The sequence below is a fragment of the Sinocyclocheilus rhinocerous genome, unplaced genomic scaffold, assembly GCF_001515625.1.
Source record: "Sinocyclocheilus rhinocerous isolate Xijiao unplaced genomic scaffold, SAMN03320098_v1.1 scaffold675, whole genome shotgun sequence".
Classification (NCBI taxonomy): domain Eukaryota; kingdom Metazoa; phylum Chordata; class Actinopteri; order Cypriniformes; family Cyprinidae; genus Sinocyclocheilus; species Sinocyclocheilus rhinocerous.
Genome location: NW_015629520.1, coordinates 353,770 through 375,865, shown reverse-complemented (window position 1 = coordinate 375,865; position 22,096 = coordinate 353,770). Strand labels below are relative to the sequence as shown.

At 37.2% G+C, this 22,096-nt stretch overlaps 2 protein-coding genes, 1 long non-coding RNA gene and 1 pseudogene across 3 annotated transcripts in view; 2 read left to right on the top strand and 2 right to left on the bottom strand.

The window, feature by feature from the left end:
- The first annotated feature begins 962 nt into the window (after positions 1-962).
- LOC107739073 (very long-chain acyl-CoA synthetase-like) lies at positions 963-8,223 on the top strand (annotated as a pseudogene).
- LOC107739074 (uncharacterized) lies at positions 7,446-7,860 on the bottom strand. The gene is made up of 2 exons (XR_001639965.1): positions 7,728-7,860; positions 7,446-7,549 (listed from the first exon to the last, which is right to left on the bottom strand). It is a non-coding gene; the product is annotated as an uncharacterized LOC107739074 (long non-coding RNA).
- A 1,108-nt stretch (positions 8,224-9,331) lies between the features above and the next one.
- On the top strand, positions 9,332-17,291 carry slc27a2 (solute carrier family 27 member 2). Its single transcript, XM_016551052.1, has 10 exons — positions 9,332-9,971; positions 10,804-11,013; positions 11,949-12,107; positions 12,203-12,327; positions 14,700-14,894; positions 14,975-15,065; positions 15,289-15,487; positions 15,564-15,661; positions 16,686-16,816; positions 16,917-17,291. The coding sequence occupies exons 1-10, from the start codon at positions 9,497-9,499 to the stop codon at positions 17,091-17,093; spliced, it is 1,860 nt and encodes a 619-aa protein (XP_016406538.1). The 5' UTR covers positions 9,332-9,496; the 3' UTR covers positions 17,094-17,291.
- An 817-nt stretch (positions 17,292-18,108) lies between these two features.
- Positions 18,109-22,096, bottom strand: part of LOC107739097 (tight junction protein ZO-1-like) — a 115,108-nt gene continuing 111,120 nt past the window's right edge. Inside the window, exon 28 of the mRNA XM_016551095.1 lies at positions 18,109-20,404. The gene's annotated coding sequence lies outside the window, so the exon portion shown is untranslated. The remainder of the gene's footprint in view (positions 20,405-22,096) is intronic.

Below are 22,096 nucleotides of genomic sequence, written 5' to 3'. Positions count from 1 at the left end.
GAACAACATACGCTGTTTACTTTCAGCGGATATTCTCCAAAATGGCACCGGGGTGACGCGGAGGAGACGAATTGTTGAATAAAGTCGTTATTTTTGTTTTCTTTGCATATAAAAAGTATTCTCGTAGCTTCGTAAAATTAAGTTGAACCCCTGATGTCACATGGATTATTTTACCGATCTCCTTGCTACGTTTCTGGACCTTGATCGTGGTAGTTACATTGCTGTCTATGGGAGGGTCAGAGAGCTCTCGGATTTCATCAAAAATATCTTAATTTGTGTTCCGAAGATGAACGGAGGTCTTACGGGTTTAGAACAACATGAGGGTGAGTAATTAATGACATAATTTTGGGTGAACTAACCCTTTAAGCTTTTCTTTAAATAATTAACTTCCTGAAAAAAGTTGCTATTATCACAATATAATTTATAGATTAATTGAAATGAAATGATGGTTGACGCAGAAGGAATCAAATCTTTGTCTCGATTCTTTACTATATGCACTATATCACAATATACTGTATCATGAAATATTAGGTAAGGAATGTATTTAAGTATTAATGAACTATTTATTAACGTGACATCTCAAACTAAATGCATATAATAATTATGCAGGTATTAAAGGTAACCGTTTTCTTTCACGTTGTGAAATTACTACAAACATCCACTTTCTACAAACATTTACTATCCAACATAATAGTAACAGGGTTGACATTTTACGGGGGACATGGACAATCCTGCCATAATTTATTGACTCATGTCTTTCCACTCACAAGAAACGCGAGGACATTTCTGAACAATGTTGAATTGAACATAATTTGTTTGTGTTCCTCGGATATTCTGCAACACTTGAGGGGGAAATCAACACAGGATAAGCTGATAGCTGGTTGATTTCTTAGAACTGTATGGTATTATGAATTACTTTAAAAGAGAACTAATATGCTAACAGGGTTGTCTACGTGTTTACAGTGTTGTAGTTTATAGCGTCGCAAACTGTTCAAATGTTTTCTATTTGTCAATATCGCTTCATTTCATAACTATCTGCTCCAGTCTGTGTCCATTCCCACAAAACGAAGCACCGCCTACACTGCACTTTATGTCTAAATGCTGCGCTCTATTAGAAAGTAGGTTTAGCGGAAAGGAATCGGATCTCATGATGTTTTGGTTTATTGTAAGTGCTGTTTTACTTTTATTTGCATTAAGATTCCGTTATCCTTACTTTATCAAAGAGGCCACGTACGCGCGTCGGATAGCAGTAGCTATATACCGTACGACTAAATATCTCAAATCCAAACCTTTCTATACCTTAGTGGATCGATTCTTGGATTCGGTTCAGAAGAACCCACACAAAAGCGTTCATTCGGTTCCAGGATCAAACATACTCGTATGCGCAGTCGGATAAACAGAGTAATAAGATCGCGAGGAGTTTGTTGAAGCACGCAGATCTTCATGAAGGAGATACAGTTGCGCTTCTCCTAGGAAATGAGCCCATGTTCTTGTTGATGTGGTTGGCTTTGGCCAAGATCGGATGTTCTGCTGCTCTTCTCAATCATAACATCCGATCCAAATCACTTCTGCACTGCTTCACCTGCTGCGGGGCCAATTAAAATGTTGTTCTATAGGGCTGGGAATTAAGGAGATACAGTTGCGCTTCTCCTAGGAAATGAGCCCATGTTCTTGTTGATGTGGTTGGCTTTGGCCAAGATCGGATGTTCTGCTGCTCTTCTCAATCATAACATCCGATCCAAATCACTTCTGCACTGCTTCACCTGCTGTGGGGCCAATGCGTTGATAGCTGGTGCAGGTACTGTGACTCCTCCAGTTCAAGGCTTTATTTGCCAGATGCAATCAGTGCTTGATGTAGTAACTGTATTCACTGTAAAGCTGTTGACTTATAGTATCTGTGATGTCCCTGACCTGTCTGTCTCCACACTATTATTAACATTTATTAACACAGATGAAATGAACTATAGTGACCCAAACGTCTGTATATGTTTCTTGGCTAAGTTAGTGCAGTGTGTTTGTTCTGAGATGCCTTTTACAAGTAATTTTAAACTCAACACTTTGTTCAGCCTATAAAAAAAAATGTTAAGAAATTTCTTAGGAACAAACATTCTTATGAACGTCTTGGAATTCATTTTAAGTGCAGTTCCTGAAAATTCTTAAGTTCTAATCTTTTCTCAAGAACTTTTTAAGAGCTTTTTTTTCTTCTTTGGTGTTATTTGATCATATTGGTTCTGGCCCCGATCAGACAACGCATTTTTTGCAGTGAGAGGCCCCTTCTTTAAATTGTTTTCTATTATCAGTGGGTGTTTTGCGTGCCGTTTATGCCTGAAAAACACGTTCTGTCTGATCAGGGTCCAAGTCAGATAGTTGCGTAATTTCGAGTAAAAAAAGGTAATTTTTACTTTTTATCAAATTTTTTTTACAGTTCTAAGTTTACATCTCGCAATTTATTTCTTGCAGTTTTTTTATGTATTTATTTATTTATTGTATGTTTGCTTTGTTTTTTGTTTTTTCCGCCACATAATAAAAAATAAAAACTTATGTCGTAATTCTAATTTTTATTTTATTTTTTCAGAATTGCACGTTTATATCTCGCAATTGCAAGTTAACATCTGGCAACTCAATTGTAAGTTATTTTAAAATCTATCTTGCAATTCTATTTTTATTTCAGAATTGAACGTTTATTTCTCGCAATTCTCACTGTATTTCTCGCAGTTGTGAATTTATAGCTCACAATTCAGACTTTTCCCGCAATTGTGAATTAACATCACGCAATTCTGAGTTTGTATTTCACAATTCTGACTTATTCTTGCAATTAAAAATAAATAAAAAAGTCTGAACTGTGAGATATAAACTCAGAATTGTGAGAAAAAAAGACAGAATTGTGAGATAAAAAAGTCACAATGACCTTTTTTAATTTATCCCATGGCAGATACATGCTTCCATCATTCTTTGCCTCCAAGCTGTGCATTAAAATTGTGTAATGCACACCTAATGTAATGAAAACCCCTCATGTAGAACTGCAGGATGCTGTTGAGGAGGTGCTGCCCGCTCTGAGAGAGCAGGGAATCTCGGTCTATATACTGACTGACCATGTGACCACTGAGGGAATGGAGAGTCTTACAGACAAGATCACACAAGCCTCAGATGAGCCTATTCCTGCAGACCTGAGGGCCAACATCACAATGAGCAGCCCAGCGGCGTACATCTACACGTCAGGCACGACAGGTAGGATAGAATTCAGTGACTGATGCATTATTGTACTCTATTTTTGACTGAAGATGATTTTGCACTAGAGAGAATAAATAGAAGTGTCAGCAAAATGACAAATCTGTAATTAATAAGCGAGTGAAGCCGTGGATTTCATGAGCCGTGTCCCCTGCAGGTCTTCCTAAGGCAGCAGTGATTGCTCAGCTGAGGTTGTGGGCCATAGCCTCCCTTTTTTCCATTTGTGGTGTGAAGTCTGATGATGTGGTGTACATCTGCCTTCCCTTGTATCACAGTGCCGGCTTTGCTGTTGGATTCGGCGGTGCTATTGAAAGAGGTGTGACTTTTTTTTTCTTTTGTATTTTGTGTTGGTAATCCAAAAAAATGTGTTTTGTTTTGTGTATTTTAGAGCTGTCAAAACGATTAATCGCGATTAATCGCTACCAAAATAAAAGTTTTTGTTTACATAATATATGTACAGTGGGTACGGAAAGTATTCAGACCCCCTTAAATTATTTAATATATAAACAAAACTTAAAAAAAAATATATATACATGCATGTGTTTGTATTGATATATACATAATAAATATACACAGTACACACTCATATTATGTAAACAAAAACTTTTATTTTGGATGTGATTAATCGTTTGACAGCACTAGTGTATTTGTACATGCTTTAATGGATGTTGATTTGTTTTGCATGTGCTTTCATGGATGCTGACTTTCATTTTGTTTTGCTTTGCTTTTTTTATGCGTGTGTACATGCTTTCATGGGTTTTAGGTTTTTCCCTTTTGTTTTATGCTTTGGTTTGTTTTGTATTCAGGAGCCACTGTTGTCCTGAAGAGCAAGTTTTCTTCCTCTCAGTTCTGGGATGACTGCAGAAAATATAATGTGACTGTGATACAGTATATTGGAGAAACAATGCGCTACCTCTGCAATACACCAAAGGTATTTGAACATTTTAAGAAGCCAAACAGCAAACCACCGAATCTTCGTCTTTTATTATTATTATTCTTCTTTTTTTGTCATCTACTGTACTTTGAAAAGAAGGTTGTGTTGTTGCCCTCTGATGTGGGGTAAGCTGAGCCAGTCTTTTGAAGTTGCCCTCTGGCCATAGAGTAAAGAAAAAGTTAACAGTAGTGTATGTTAAATCATTATCACCTGGAATATGTGAACAGTTTACATCAAATAAAAATATTAACTCAAATTAGTTGTTTATATGATTTAAAATATTTTATTGTAGTATATTATTTCATGTTAAATTCATGAGAGAAAAGAATAAAGATCCTTTATTGGGCTAAACAACAACATTTGGATCCAATAAAGACTGTCACTACTATAACAATTTACCTGAGGCATCTGGCACACAGGTAAGTTTTTGAGAAATGTGACATGACAAAAACGTGACAACATTAACTTTTTTGTTGTTGTAATGCATTCTTATATAATCTTCTCAATCACAGGCAGCTGTATATGAATGCACAGTTTTGTTGGTGACACATTTTACCCCACACTCCACTCCACTGTCTGCACTGCTCTGTTTGCCGTACATATTAGGCTGTTTTCTCATCTTTGTTCTCTCGTCCTTACAAGCGTGTTAGCGACCAAGTACACAACGTTAGAATGGCCCTAGGGAACGGGATCAGACCAGAGGTGTGGAGGACGTTCATAAGCAGATTCGGCAATGTTGACATCAAAGAGTTTTACGGCTCAACCGAAGGAACCTTGGGCTTTTTGAACTACGCTGGGAAAATCGGGGCCATTGGTAGAGTGAATTTTTTTCATAAGGTAGATTTACTCTGAATGTGGTCGTTACTCTTTTATTCGCAATTCATCAAGTTAGAGAAATCAGAAGTAGAGAAATGAGAGCTGTTCTAAAATCTTGAAATTGTCTGAACATTTTAATGTTGTTTCAGAAACTCTATCCATATGCATTAGTTAAGTTTGACCAAGAACGAGAGGAGCCTGTGAGAAACGCAGATGGATTTTGCATAGAAGTAGCTAAAGGCAAGTAAAATGTTCTTCTGTGGAAGCATGTTTGTATGCATAAAATAGATTAATAAAGCAAAATTGTTTGCTTTTTACTTTGAAGAATGTCATTAATGTGTCATTGACTGTTATACAGGTGAGACAGGCCTACTAGTATCAAAGATTACCCAGAAGGCCCAATTTGCTGGATATGCCAGGGATCCCAAACAGACCGAGAAGAAGAAACTCTACAGTGTGTTTGAGAAGGGCAATGTTTACTTCAACTCTGGAGATCTGTTCAGGACAGACCACGAAAACTTCATCTACTTCCAGGATCGGGTGGGCGACACTTTTAGGTGAAAAAATGCCATTAAAAATGTTGTTCTATAGGGCTGGGAATCGATTCCAAAATTAATCGATTTTAAGGCATTGGGAAAGGTTGCATTTCATTTAAATTCCAAAGGTTAGAATCGATTCCATCAAAGGGATTTGACTCCTCTTTAATAGTTCAACAGAGCTAATCATTAATATGCCTCTCAGTTGCTCACTATACTGATGAGAAGTCCAATTCAATTCGGTCTCCTACAATGAAATAAAACATGCAACACAGACACTGATGCACAAACACATTTGTTCTAGGTGTCTAATAATCAGTGAATATTAGGATGAATACAATAAGGATGTAAGCCATTACAGTTTATCATGTAGCCAGAGCAAGATTTAGTGAACATGTTCCTCTAATGTTACAAATAAATCAATAAAAGATTTGAAAACCACATTGATTCCAGAGTCAATTCCAGAACCAGGAATCAGAATCGAAGTTGATTCCAAAACTTTTGGAATTGGCCAGCCCTATTGCTCTACTTTAAAGCAGAAGTTACAGCTTTAACATTACAATCAAATAGCCAAATCTTAAATGCATGGTCCTCTTCATCTCAGGTGGAAAGGGGAAAATGTTTCCACAAATGAAGTGTCTGACATCCTGACTATGGCAACGAGTATTGAGGAAGCAAACACATACGGAGTTACAGTTTCAGGTTCATTGCTATTTTACTCCTTGTAAAACAGTTCCATACAGAAATTTCAATTAGCTGAACATTTACTTATCCTCAGAACATCCAAGATGTAGATGAGTTTGATTCTTCGTGGGAACAGATTTGGAGAAATGTAGCATTACATCACTTGTTCATATGTTCCTCTAATGTTACAAATAAATCAATAAAAGATTTGAAAACCACATTGATTCCAGAGTCAATTCCAGAACCAGGAATCAGAATCGAAGTTGATTCCAAAACTTTTGGAATTGGCCAGCCCTATTGCTCTACTTTAAAGCAGAAGTTACAGCTTTAACATTACAATCAAATAGCCAAATCTTAAATGCATCGTCCTCTTCATCTCAGGTGGAAAGGGGAAAATGTTTCCACAAATGAAGTGTCTGACATCCTGACTATGGCAACGAGTATTGAGGAAGCAAACACATACGGAGTTACAGTTTCAGGTTCTTTGCTATTTTACTCCTTTTAAAACAGTTCCATACAGAAATTTCAATTAGCTGAACATTTACTCATCCTCAGAACATCCAAGATGTAGATAAGTTTGATTCTTCGTGGGAACAGATTTGGAGAAATGTAGCATTACATCACTTGTTCATCAGTGGATCCTCTGCAGTGAATGGGTGCCGTCAGAATGAGAGTCCAAACATCACAATAATCCACAAGTAATCCTCACCACTCCAGTCCATCAGTTAATGTCTTGTGAAGCAAAAAGCTGCGTGTTTGTAAGAAACAAATTCCTCTATCCATAATATTGCTTCCTCCAGTGAAAAAGTCGTCTTGTCTGAATCAGGAGATGAATATGCACAGATCAAGCACCGTTTACAAGTGAAAACAGTCCAAAACAGATCTAAACAAATATGTGGGTGGATTATGATGTTAGAGGACAACAGTGGATGGACTTTTTTACTGGAGGAAGCGTTATTAGGGATTATAGACTAGTATTACTTGTGGATTATTGTGATGTTTTTATCAGCTGTTTGGATTCTCATTCTGACGGCACCCATTCACTGCAGATGATCCATTTGTGAGCAAGTGATGTAATGCTACATTTCTCAGAATCTCTAGGTTGAGATAAGGAAACAAACTCATCTGCATCTTGAATGGCCTTGGGGTGAGTTTCAGCAAATTTTCATTTTTGGGTTAACTATCCCTTTAAAACCATCCAGTTGATATTCTCACCCATATTAGTGGCGCTGTTGATATTTTTTTGAATTTGAAGGGTATGAGGGGAGGACAGGAATGGCTACCATCACACTAAAGAAAGACCATCAGTTTGAGCCCGAAGTCATTTTTAGTCATGTGACCACTTACCTCACTATCCCTTTAAAACCATCCAGTTGATATTCTCACCCATATTAGTGGCGCTGTTGATATTTTTTTGAATTTGAAGGGTATGAGGGGAGGACAGGAATGGCTACCATCACACTAAAGAAAGACCATCAGTTTGAGCCCGAAGTCATTTTTAGTCATGTGACCACTTACTAAATTATGACCCTCTTATGCCAGACCACGTTTCATAAGGATTCAGGTAACGTCCTAATGCTCTTTCTGAATGCATGATCCCTTGGTAGTATCAAAATATTTATGTACTTTTTCATATTTCTCAAATAAGTGAAAGGATTTCTCATTACAGGATTGTTTGGATGTGACTTGCACCTTCAAACAGCTGAAGGGGAAGCTGGTAGAGGAGGGCTTCAACCCTGCTGTAATCACGGACCTTCTGTTTGTTTTAGATGAGACGCTGAAAAGCTACAGACCTCTGACACATGACACATATCAGTCGATACTGGACGGTTGCTTCAGATTGTGAAGAGCAGTATTCTTTGTTATAATTTATAATGAAAAAATCTGATCTTTTATTTGTTCAGACTCCTGATTTTAAATGTACACTTACAAGATAATAACTGTCCAGAGATCACAAATAACACAAACAATGTATGTGCATATATATATTGTCCATACCAAAGACAATTGTAAATTCAACAAATGATGGTGTAAAAAAATATTTTCTAAATAAGATCCTTTCACAAGTTTTTTTTTTTTTTAATCATACTATTGTTTGGCAATATTGTTTAAAAAGACAATTAAAAAAATTAAAAGTACTTGATTGTCAGTCTGAAAAGTCTCTCTAAGAATTTGATACTCTCTTTCCCCTGTAGTCTGCAGCGAACAAATAATTTCGTAAGAGTTTGCTGTAAGATGATTGGTTCCCAGAGAAACCCTCCCACTTGCTCATGTCTCAAAGGCTGAATTGGATGAGGGTTGCCATATTGTGAGTTTAAAATACTCCTGCACTAAATATCTTCTTTTTTTAATATATATATAACAATTTGAGTGGAAAATGTAATTACAAATAATAATTTTTTACAAAGTTAATGTTGTGACATTTTAAATGTAATTGTCAGTATTAATTAATACAATATTTGATTTTATTATGTTTAATATCAATAGTTAGAGAGTATTTGAACATGAAATATTGAAATTAATAAGAAATGCTCCATAAATTCCCACAGAAGTTGTTTAAATAGAAAGAAGTCTTTAAATAATTTGAATATCAGCTCACATAATACGTTTCTATAATATGATGATCTAACTAATATATAATTATTTAGTGCCACTGCATGGAATTAAACATGAACACACAATAAAGACTTTTTTTCTCCTCAGTGCTTAACTACTGTAAACCGAGGAGCTCAAAATATGTTTTTTAATTTTATTTAAAATCTGAGTTGAGTTTAGTGTACAACCGTAGCAACAAAGAAACTAACAAAATTTTAATTTGTCCCCTAAACACAATTGTCAACAAATCTAAAATCTTTGATTGGAAGATAATACTCTTAACAGACGTTTACCAGATGTAACTGGTAAATATTCTAGCAACAAGCAATTTGTACACACACACAAATATTAAATTACAAGCAATGTCTGCAGAAACAAATTCAGCATAATTTCCCTTAAAAATGTTCAAAACCTACAACTTAACCACAAATCACAGTTAATTATTTGAATGAACTGACAGCCATGGTTTCTCATATTAAAAGCGTGTGTAAACAGGGCACCGCTTTGATGTAGGATCTGGCAACCCGACGAGGCTCTTGAGTCGGGGGTTGATCAGAATGATATAATCTCTCTCTGGAGCCCCAAAAGGGTTGAACTTGTATTTCGAGAATGTGGCCCATGAATTTTAAGACTGTGGAAGTGGTGTCAGGCTATGGCATATAGTTAATCTCAAAACCCTTGTGTTTTCCAAACTCTAGGAAACATGTATGTGTGGATCACTCTCCTCGCGGGCTTGGCTCTTCTCCCCGCGCTGCTGACAACTTTCTTCCCATATTTTTTCCAGGACTGCGTGTATATGTACAGGGCTCTTGGATGCGGGATCCGATTAATTGTTTACAAAAGGAAAACTCCGTTCTATAGTATTGTGGACTGCTTTTTGGACGCGGTGAAGAAACACCCGCGAAAAGTGTTCATTCATTTCGAGGGGAAGACTTACTCTTATGAGGAGGTGGATAAGGAGAGTAACAAAGTAGCGAATGCGCTGCGCTCGGAGGCTGGGCTCAGAGAAGGAGACACGGTCGCGCTGTTCCTGGGCAACGAGCCCCGCTTCGTGTGGACCTGGCTCGGCCTGGCTAAGCTCGGCTGTCCCGCAGCACTCCTGAACTTCAACATCAGATCCAAATCACTGCTTCACTGCTTCTCCTGCTGCGGCGCAAGCGTGCTTGTAGCAGCTGCCGGTGAGATCTATACGCACTGTCAGTCAGTAGAGTTACTATCCACGAACAGCAGCTACTGTAGCAGCGGAATGTCATGCTGTGAGGCCTTTGCACTCATTTCCAACCATTTTCTACATGCGTGCCTACTTTTGATAAATACTTTGCTTTCTTAAACATGTAAAACAGAAATTATGACTTTTAAAAGTGGGACTGTCAAAAGATAGTCACTTACGCAATATAGTAGAAGAGGTCGGATTAGGCTATATTACGAATATAGTCACTATTAAAACGGGTGTTGTTAGGTGCAGCGTTCTAATTACTGACTATATTCGTTACATCTATCAGGGTTTCAGCTATATTATTTCTTATATGAAAGGTTACTACATATAAAAATATTGAGGGTAAAAATATAAAAATTTAATAATAAAAAAGCATGTTAATTAGTAAATTGATTAACTGGCATCCTTCCGCTACAAGATATAGTTCTTGCGCGCAGCGATATGACCAGAGGCCCGTTTCAGAAAGGAGGTTAAAGTTAACTCCGAGTATGTTAACCCCGAAATGAGGGAAACTCTGGGTTTTCCGTTACAGATTTGGGGGGTTTGTCAAACCCGAGAAAGCAGGGTAAGTCAAGCCCGTTTCTGAAAGAGAGGTAGTAGATATGTGGGGGCGTGTTAGAACGAGCCGTTTTAGGGGGGCGTGGCAGAGTCTTAACTTTGATAAATAATATCTCTTTGGTTTTGAGACTTTAGTCTTTGCAACTTCAGGGATCTTATCTATGCACAATCAGCTTGTAACACTTACATGTGTGTCAGTTTCTGGAGAGTTTTGCAGTGAAGTGTTACTCTCGCAGAGCTTTGTGATGCTGTTGAGGAGATATTGCCGGCACTGAAAGAGAAGGGGATAACTGTATACCTCCTGTCAGATGAGTGCACTACAGACGGCATTCAGTGTATCGGTCAAGCCATTGCCAAAGCTTCAGATAAGCCGCTGTCCCCGTCTCTCAGGTCCAACATCCATATCAGGACTACAGCACTATATATCTACACTTCTGGCACTACAGGTAATTGACAAGGCCACATTTAGTGGATTATGTAAAATTTATTGTTATATTACATTGAATAGCATATCAAAGCAGGCCAATACTGCTAATGCTAAATATACACTGCCGTTCAAAAGTTTGGGATCAGTAAGATTTTTATTAGCCTACTTTTTAAAGAAGAATCAAAAATACAGAAAAAAACAGTAATATCGTGAAATATTATTACAATTTAAAATAACTCTGTTCTATTTTAATATACTATATATGGAACCTGTGATAATTTTTTCAGGATTTTTTGGTGAATAAAAAGTTAAAAAGAACAGCATTTATAAAAAATAGAAACATTTTGTAACAATGTCTGTACTGTAACTTTTTATCAATTTTACACATCCTTGCTGAATAAAAGTATTAATTTCTTTCAAAAAAAACAGAAAGAAAGAAAAAAAGTTTGCTGACCCCAAACTTTTGAACTGTAGTGTATATTGTTACAAAATTTCTATTTTGAATAAATGCTGCTCTTTTTAACTTTTTATTCATCAAAGAATCCTGAAAAAAGTATCACGGGTTCCAAAAAAATATGAAGCAGCACAACTGTTTCTAACATTGATAATAAATCAGTATATTAGTATGATTTCTGAAGGACTGGAGTAATGATGCTGAAAATTTAGTTTTGATCATAGCAATAAATTATATTTTGAAGTATATTAAAATAGAACACTGTTATTTTAAATTCTAATAATATTCCACAATATTACAGTTTTTTTCTGTATTTTTGATCAAAGAAATGCAGCCTTGATGAGCATAAGACTTCTTTATAAAGTAATAAAAATCTTACTGATCCCAAACTTGAACAGCAGTGTATAGTCACAATATATATATATATATATATATATACAGCACTTAAGGAGTCATATAATATGGATCCCTAAATAACATTGGTATTTTGGTCTATGGAGGTCTTCCTAAAGCAGCGTATGTGACCCATGAGAGAGTCTGGGCTTCGTCGTTCATCCAGGGTGTGTGTGGAGTGACGTCTAAAGACATATTCTACATCAATCTGCCTCTGTATCACAGCGCCGGGTTCCTCATCGGACTTGTTGGATCCATTGAAAGAGGTATAATGGATTATATTGTACGCTACTTTTTCTATTTAGAAATTCTTGTCTGGTGGTTTTATATAGTGCTGCTTACATCTTAATATTTTCTCCAGGAAACACTGTGGTTCTGCGGAGAAAGTTTTCTGCCTCTCAGTTCTGGGATGACTGTAGGAAGTACAACATAACTGTGATGCAGTACATTGGTGAAACACTGCGCTACCTCTGCAATATGCCAAAGGTAAAAGTCCATATGTTTTACAAGTGTGGAGATATTTCTCTTTATAATTTGTTTTTAGGGGCTTGAACTGTCATTAGCTCTGTACCAAAACCTAGTTAGCTGCCTAGACTTCTGTTATGAAGACTTGTTCAAAATGTAAGCAGCAAAATTATACTGCCTTAAGTGCAGTCATACTGTATTACTGAAATTTCAGCTACATTTTGTGGGCAAAAAAGGTCCATTGTCACTAGTGTAGCATAGTGATGGGAGAAACGATCCATTTCAAAGCTTCGAATCAATTCGATTCACTGTTTCAAAGCGCTCGAAACACCACATGCTGGTGACGCCTGCTGGTCAAAACTGTGTAACAAAAACTCAGGCTAAAACATGCATAAAAACAGCTTTTACAAACCCAATGCAAATGCTTTCTTGAAAGTATAATATATTAAATGCAATAAAAATAATTAAAAAAGTGTATGTATAATATGCATCTTTAAAATAATTATTATTAATTTGCAAGTGCTTGTTTTGTTTGTTTTATAGAGAGCTTGTATAAACAGGCCAGTAGAGACTATTAACTACTACTCATCCTTTTAATTACACAAATGTCTCATTAAAAATGTCTACAAATTGATCTAACTGATCTGAGATCGTATAAAAACCATAGACGCTAATGCAGTGGTTCGCCGCTGCGGGGCGAGTGAACTCGCATGATTCACGGGTTCACAGAGATCGCCCCCCTAAGGCGAACTATTGAAATTTCGAAACGTTTCAAAACAAAACGCCGGTCATGAATTAGAAGTACAATCCAAGGTAGTGATGGGAGAAACGAATCATTTCGAAGCTTCGAATCAATTGAACCAATTGCTTCGCAAAATGGTTCACTGTTTCGAAGAGCTCGAAACACCACATGCTGGTGACGCAAGCTGGTCAAAACTGTGTAAATGCAACAAAAACTCAGATCAAAACATGCATAAAAACAGCTTTTACAAACCCAATGCAAATGCTTTCTTGAAAGTATAATATATTAAATGCAATAAAAATAATTTAAAAAGTGTATGTATAATATGCATCTTTAAAATAATTATTATTAATTTGCAAGTGCTTGTTTTGTTTGTTTTATAGAGAGCTTGTATAAACAGGCCAGTAGAGACTATTAACTACTACTCATCCTTTTAATTACACAAATGTCTCATTAAAAATGTCTACAAATTGATCTAACTGATCTGAGATCGTATAAAAACCATAGACGCTAATGCAGTGGTTCGCCGCTGCGGGGCGAGTGAACTCGCATGATTCACGGGTTCACAGAGATCGCCCCCCTAAGGCGAACTATTGAAATTTCGAAACGTTTCTGACGTAACGAAGCCTTCTTTACTGAAATCACGTGACTTTGGCATTTTGATATGCGCTCCGAACCACTGTTTCGAAACAAATGATTCGAAAGGTTTCGAAGCACAGCTCACACAGAAGTCACTTTCAAACCAAGTAGACTTTGAATCTGTGTGACCAACTGGAGCCCACTGCGAAATCTGAGTGGGGAAATATTTCACCCTTATGCCAAATTTTAGATTGCATAGATTCCTATTGAAACGACTGGATTTCAGCTTCGAAAAGTTGCCCAAGAATGGTAAATGTGAATGCACCTTAAGACTTACTGAGAAGGCAATCCCAGAATGCATTGCGAAAGCATAACACTTAAAGTTGACCATTTCATTCAGTATTTGTGTATGACTCGATTTCACCAGTGAAAATTCGCAGAACAATGGTGAATGTGACTGCACCTGTTAGCTTAGCAACATGCTAAAACGAAACTCAATTGGAACCAAGTGTGGGAGGAGTTTCTTACATTTACGCATTTTTTTTTATAAACAACTATATGTCAAAGTATATAGTGCATTTTATCAGATCATGCATTCCATGGGAATCGAACCCATAACCTTGGTGTTGCTAAGGATGCTCTACTATTTGAACTATAGGAACTTCCAGCGTACAGGAGCACTATTGGTGTGGCCTAACTATGTAAAGTGGTCCGATTCAGTCACTTGTGAGGTTTTATGACTGTTATGACTCACTAGATTGGAGATGGTCCTCACTTGCAGAACACAAGATCTAGGGGGCGTGGTTGGATCCAGATCCAACTCCTCCCATCTTACATGTACCTAAACCTACCCGTCTCCACCCCCCGATCCCTAAACCCACCCTTCTCCACCCCTAAACCTACCAATCTCCACCCCCTAGATGTGGATCCAACCACACCCCCTGGATCTTGTGTTCTGCAGTGAGGGGCTACTGCTAGATTGTGGACAGATTTACTGTGTTTTGTGCTGGAAATCTTTGGGACAGTGCAAAGACAAAACCACAAACCAGGATGTTGTGTTTTCACTTTGCAGAAAGACAATGACCAAGACCACAATGTGAGGGTTGCCATTGGAAATGGCGTACGAGCTGATGTCTGGAAAGAGTTCCTAAACCGTTTTGGACGCATTCATGTCCGAGAGCTCTATGCCGCCACAGAAGGAAATGTCGGCTTCATCAATTACACCGATAAAGTCGGAGTGGTCGGTCGTATCAATATTCTCAGCAAGGTGAGTGACGATACATATTTCTTATCAATGAGAAAGGCATTTGTGTGCAAAGTCAGCTTGATTGCCATTGTATTCCACAGGTGTTTTTCCCCTTTGCCATCATTAAGTTTGCCATTGAAAAAGAAGAGCCGGTGAGGAACACTGAGGGTCTGTGTATCCCAGTCGGAAAAGGTCAGTCAGGTGCTAATTTGGTGGGTTTTATGATATACTTCATTTTATTGCCATGTGGCATCGGTAAAGATAGTACGAGGTGTTTGTTTAGGCTAGTATTTGAGGTTTTAAGACTCCCATTGACCTTTTGTTAAAAACATTGTCATAAAAAGTTAATGTTTAACACTGAACATGTTGCATGTGCAGCTTTAGTCCTACAATTGTTGATATTAATGTTGTGTAGATGAGGTGGGCCTTCTGGTTGGGGAAATCACAAAACACACCCCTTTTGTCGGTTACGCTGGGAACAAGCAGCAGACGGTGAAGAAGAGACTCAGTGATGTGTTTGTGAAAGGAGACCTGTATTTCAACAGTGGAGATCTGCTGAGGATCGACCACGACAACTTTGTCTACTTTCATGATCGAGTTGGAGACACGTTCAGGTAGCACAGCTTTAGCTGAACCATCATTTGCACACTTAAGAGTTTCAAGCATTGCATTAACATTTGTTAATTGCAGGTGGAAAGGAGAGAATGTGGCTACAACTGAGGTGGCAGATATTCTCATGATGGTGGACTGCATTGAGGAGGCCAATGTGTATGGAGTCAAAGTTGAAGGTAGATGTTATATCTGCAAATAGCCATGATTTGAAATGTAAGAGGTTGGGAATGGAATGGGTTTCATGATGTGTAAATTCATTCCATTGATGGTTCCTGAACGTCTGCATTGATCAGTGTAGTTTTATTAATGAATGTTTCACTTCATGAGCCAGTTTATTTTAGTATCATTACATTCATTTGGCAGATGCTTTTATCGAAAGCGACTAATAATGCATTCAAGTTGCTGATTTCCTTGGAGATTGAACCCATGACTTTGGCGTTGCTAGTGCCGTGATCTACTGTTTGAGCTACAGGAAGGCTGTATTATTTGAATCTTTCTAGCAATTTGAATCCGATTCACCAATTCACACATTGGATCAAATCTGTTCATGACTTGCGAGCCACACTTACAAAATTACTTTAAGTGTGAACCCAAAATCATTCAGGATGTAGGGCTTGAGATTGAAATCAGTTCAATTACTTGTAAATAAGGAAATTTTGTAGAAATTGTTATTGTAGAAATTTTTCTACAATAAATGGTACTTTAATTAAAATAAAAAATAATAAGCTGTTAAGCCCATTCTATTCTATTTATTCTATTATAGGATAATAGAATCAATTCAGGAATAGTTCACAGAAAAATGAAAAATCTCATTTACTCACCCTCAAGTTGTTCCAAACCTGTATGAATTTCTTTCTTCTGCTGAACATTAAAAGCAGGTATTTTGCAGAATGTTGGTAACCAAATTATTTTGGTTCCCATTGACTTCCATAATATGGGAAAAAAATATTATGAAGGTCAGTGGGGACTAGAAACTGTTTGGTTACCAACATTCTTCAAAATATCTTTCTTTGTGTTCAACAGAAAGAAAGAAACTCGTACCGGTTTGGAGTGAGTAAATGATGACAGAATTTTAATTTTTGAGTGAACTCTTTTAAGGAACCAAAACATTAAATTGCTCAGCTCTCATCCATTGAAATACTGTATAGTCAAAGGATGTTGTTAATTGGATTTTCACATTAAAATCTCATGTATCTTCAGGTCATGAAGGAAGGATTGGAATGGCAGCTGTGAAACTGAAAGAGGGCAGAGAGTTTGACTGCGTCAACACATGCAGTGTTTTGGCAAACTATCTTCCAGTGTACGCCAGACCTCGATTCATCCGAATTCAGGTATGATGCCTTACCTCCGTAAATCCTGCTGGTAGACGCCATCCTCTTCTAGTGTCAGCTTGGTTCTCTGATACTCTTCGATGGCAAATTTGTCTTTCAGAATTCCTTGGAAGTCACAGGAACTTTCAAGATGAAGAAAGTGAAGCTGGTGGAGGAGGGCTTTGACCCAAACTCAATACGAGATCCTCTTTACTTTCTGGACCTGACGCAAAAGAAATACATTCCACTCTCTCAAAAAATTCACATGTCAATCATGTCGCAGGACATTAAACTGTAAAAATCCATAGAATAAGCTAACAGTACAACTTTGAAATCTACTAACCACTAATCTCAGGGAAAACAAGTGATTACAGTGAATGATTTAAAACTTTACAGACCAGTACAGTCAACTGTTTTACATTAGTACTTTACGAAGTGCGTAAACGTGTGCCTTATTACTTAACCTTTTAATAATGTTCATTTATAATCTCAACTTGTAAGAAGAGTTAAATAGAGTCTAATAAGATTGTGATACACTAAATATACTCTCAAAGCAGTGATTCTCATCTGGGTCATGGTCAGAAGAGAACATGTGAAATACAAATAAAAAACGGCAACTAACCGTGCATATCGTAGCAAAATAATTTTTAAGGCTTCCCATAGTGTATTTTGCTAAATTCAAAGGCCATGTTCAAATGCTATGGTATTTTGTAGGGCTGGGTTTTGACACAAATTTCACGATTCAATTTGATTCTCATTCACAAGCTTGCGATTAGATTCTATTCGATTCAATATCGATTATTTTGTATATATATCTGGTACACTTGCAAAATTTCCTCATTGAAAAAAAAATCTCTTAACTAATGCTGTAAAATATTTACAGTAGTCAGTAGGTACTACATTACTATAATATTGAAGTCTTTCTTTTAACTTACCTTCGGATGTTTAGTCATGATTATTTTGTGCTGAAACTGGTATTAATGTGGAGGAGATTATTAGTTCACGTGCGCCTCGCGCACCGCGTCTGTTGAACTGAGGCGCTACAGCGATCTGTCATTAAACAGCGCCAAAACGGCATTTATTGTTTGAATACTGCAATACAATAGACAGAATTTGAAATCTGAGACTTTGTTTCATATTAAAAGTACCAAAGCACAATGCTTATTGTGATATATTGGATGGGAGGTGTGCTTCGATGTTCCATCCATTAACTGAAAACAGGCTAGACTAATCGATTCTTGGGCTTTAAGAATCGATATCTTTCAGTAAAGATGAGAATCGATTGTAATCGAGATATCGATTTTTTTTTTTTAACCCAGCCCTAGTATTTTGGCTCAAATTTGTCACTCAAATTAAATTTGACAATTTAATTTAAAATTTCAATTTGAATGACATTTTTATTTACTTTAGTAAAATAATTGTGGTTCCTAGTCACCACTTGCCACAAACCATTTGAGAGCCACTGCTTTATGGGTTGAAAAGTCCTTCTGCTGACACAATGGCTTTTAAGAAAGCTGGCCGCTGGTTTTCTCAATGGTCTTGCGTCAGCTGGTCAAGAGTTTGACTCTAATCAGCTGCAGTATCTGTTTTAAGTAGGTGAAAGGGCAAGTGTACAAAATTCATGACCTCCCTTCCCATCAACCTCTGAGCTCAAAAATAAACATGTCTAAAACCACAAACCCAAATGAACCACTTTCCCTTCTGTACCCAACACAGGGGTCATTGACATCGTTTCCATTTCACAATCGTCAAGATTATCCAACACCACGTTCGTCAAAGAGTAAAAACAATTTTTACTTTAAAATTAATTTATTAATACAGTTGTATACTTAGAAATGTGCTGCAAAGAAAAAAAAAAAGAGAAAATAAAAAGAATGTCGCCACACAAAGAAAAGTAAACCCAGAATGAAGCTGCGTCGTCATATCAAAACAAATTCGTACTGATGTGCCTTAATAAACTGTCTATTAGTACAAAAATACATTTCAGGGCACACAATACAGCATCCAGTATCACAAATAAAGTCAGGGTCCAACCACCAACACGGACCCGTCTGAAGTACAGAATCCTTAAATTATTTAAACCGAGCACTTTTCTAGTTTGTAAATAATACAAGTTTCTGTAACTTTTAAAAATGCCATTACGTAGTGTTTGTATATATGTTGTTGGTATAAAAGATAACGTCCTTTTTCGTTGCATTTATTTAATTTTTTTTTTATTTGTTTCAATTTTCTCTGTACTGCTAAGGTAAATTCCAAGGCTCAGAAGTATAACTGGAATACAAACATAACCAATGTTATAGTTTTCCTTTTTTTTTCTCCGTTAAGAAACTTTTTTCCATGTTACGTTTTGATACAAAATAACAAAGATGTACAAAAGGTCATTTACAGCGAACCAAGGCCATATGCTAGCACAATATATACAGCTGTAATTGAAACATATCCTAGTGTTCTTGTATATCGTCATATGCATAGCAGTGAAAAAGCAGACCTGTTGATCAGACTTCATTATTTGTGTGCTAAATATCCCGCTTCATTATGGTGTGAGTTTTGTGTCCTTCGTAACTTCCCTCTGTAACAGAAATTCGACATTTGCTAGTCTTTCGGGTCAAAGTAACAAAAAAATGCAGATAAGGCATCACTGCTTGCAGTGTATGATGGGTAGGTTTGTGTACTCAACATAGTAGCAGGCGTTTGGACCTGAGTCATAGCACATGCATAGATCTCTAGACAGCAGGAGTTTCGGAAAACCACAGTCAATGTTTATCTACAATAAAACATCGCTAGAAAAGATCGGTTCAAAACGAGTGAGAAAGAGCCCATTTTTTTGTTTTGTTTTTTAGCCGAGGGAAGTCCATGAGCAGATGAGTGCAACAGTCACATTCCTTCAATAATCAGTTCTTCACTTCAAAAAAGTCTCAATTGTTCTTCATTTTCTAGAAACCGACATGCTTTCCAGATCCGCGACAATTCATTACAGCGTTCCACGAAAAAAACACAACCTTGCAAACAAAAAAGCTCTACATTGACTTTTCTGTTTGGGAGCACATTAGTAGGATTCACTTGTATTACGTAAAACTAATACATTTTTCCATTTATTTTTTTCCGATTCCGTTCAAGACTTCTAATTAATTAGAGTAAAATACGCTACAAATGTCAAAAATGGGGTCATTTTTCCAACTGTTGCCACAACAGTTCATGCATTCCATTAGCAGTTTGATTTCATTTGTAATTTTTTGCAAGTCTTCAAGCACCAAAAGGTAAAGAAAAAGGCAAAACCAAACTTGGGGGGAAAAAAAGAGGAAACCAAAGGGAATAGGAAAAGGAGCGCTCCATAGCACTGTGCCATCAGTGCTATTCTCAAAGATATTTTTTGGGAACGACGCTTCAGCCCATCAAAGAAAAGAGGGAAGAATTAATACTTCATAAAGTGGTGCAAATCCCTCCTCCTGAGTAGAAGAACTGGAGAAGGGTCCATGCGCGCTGACGTTCAGTAACAGACCAGCTGTTGCTCTCTTCAGAAGTGGTCGATCAGCACGGACACACAGTTGGCGCCCACCAGGTAATTGGGGTCTCCTGGTAGACACTTGTTTTGCCAGCATTTGGGGTCACCTGTGGATATTTCAACAGGAGGAACGTCAGGAGGAATATGGTATAGACACAACGTCATAATCTAAAAATTCAGATTGTTCTATTCACATTAGGGCTGCACAATTTGTGAAAAAAAAAAAATCTAATTGTGATTTTTCTGATAAATTATTATTATAATAGAAATATTAAACAAAATGAGAAATAAAAGTGCCACGCTTCACTTGGAAACATGCAGTACATATATTTTTATTTAATTAAAATCACAGCCTTTGTGATTTGGGTTTTATTTGGATTAATCATGCAGCCCTAGTTCACACTGCAGCTAAATTCAGTTGTCACTCATTTTTGGTTGCTTAATGCTGTTCTGTATACACATTCATTAATTAGGGGAGTGACAAATTAATTTGCTCCCGGAAAAACTTTCATCAAAAATAGCAATCAGGTTAATTTGTTAGCATCCACATGTCATTTACAACCACAAGATGCCACATTATCACCATGCCAACCATTGTGAGATCAGGAGTGACTCCGGTATTCATACAGACAGAACAAGAATTTGTAGGATTCAGTTTTGCAAATAAAATATGGTTTTGATTCCCTGAACCGAATAACTTTGTTTGGACATGCCCTTTTCACACTGCAGCTTAATTCAGTTGTCACTCCCCTTTTGAGCACTTAATCGAGTTCTGTTCACACACAGAGTTCTGTTGTTAATGGGTGTGAAAACCAAATTCACTCTCGAAAAAAAAAGGTTACAAATATCAAACGTAAAACAACTTCATTTGTTGGCATCCGTCTTTCATTTACACCACATTATCACCATGCTTAGATTAGCAGTGACTCCTGTATTCGTACACATAATAATTTAGTGGATTCAGTCCTGCAACTGAAATTAAATATGGTTGTCATTTCTAACATTTTCCCAGAGCAAGCCAATTACTGTTTAGACCAAGCAGCAACCTCCCGCTCTCTCTCGTGAAGCCAACAAGGAAGTGACTTAAACTGTAATTCGTCAACTGGCCGCTAGAGGCTGGCTGCAAAAGGGAGTCAATCCCATACACTCCCCATATTAAAATGCCCAATTTTACAGCAGAAAAAAACATGTTTACAGCCTGGTTCAAAAAATGATTTTGGTCTATATAGCTAATTTTGCCCTTCATGACAACTGTGAGGGGGTGAATTTTTTTATAACTCATCCGTTTAAATTATATTAAGCCTTAAAGTTCTGCATAATTAAGGGCGTGGCCACTTGAGTGACAGGTGGATTGCTGCTGCTGTCACCACCGTCGAGCTAGGTGGGCGTGGCTTCAGCAACCTGCTCCCGCCTCTTTGCCCATTTTCGATTATCCGGGAGTGAAGCATGGTGACGCGCTGCCAAAATGGCGACGGCCAGCTCCGCCTACTTTAGGCTTCAAAAACACTCTTCGGAAACCTACGGGTGACGTCACGGACACTACGTCCATGTTTTTATACAGTCTATGGTATATTTACACTAAAAACACAGGGGGAACATATCTTAAAAGATACACTAAGGTACACTAAATAACCATAATTGTCTCAAAATTAGATTAAAATAATCTGTAACAACTGCCAATTTAGCAAGGACCAAACATAAGATAATACTAGGTTTAATTAAAAAAAATAAAATAAAAAGTACCCAAACCAAGCAGGTGTTACGTCTGAATCACTTGGGTCGTTGCGTAGTCCACAAAA

Excerpts from the sequence above, each read along its gene's own strand:
- slc27a2 (XM_016551052.1), top strand. The coding sequence starts at position 9,497 with ATGTATGTGTGGATCACTCTCCTCGCGGGCTTGGCTCTTCTCCCCGCG. Across the intron at positions 15,066-15,288 it reads GTGTATCCCAGTCGGAAAAG|ATGAGGTGGGCCTTCTGGTT; the intron begins GTCAGTCAGGTG and ends AATGTTGTGTAG. Across the intron at positions 15,662-16,685 it reads GTATGGAGTCAAAGTTGAAG|GTCATGAAGGAAGGATTGGA; the intron begins GTAGATGTTATA and ends ATGTATCTTCAG.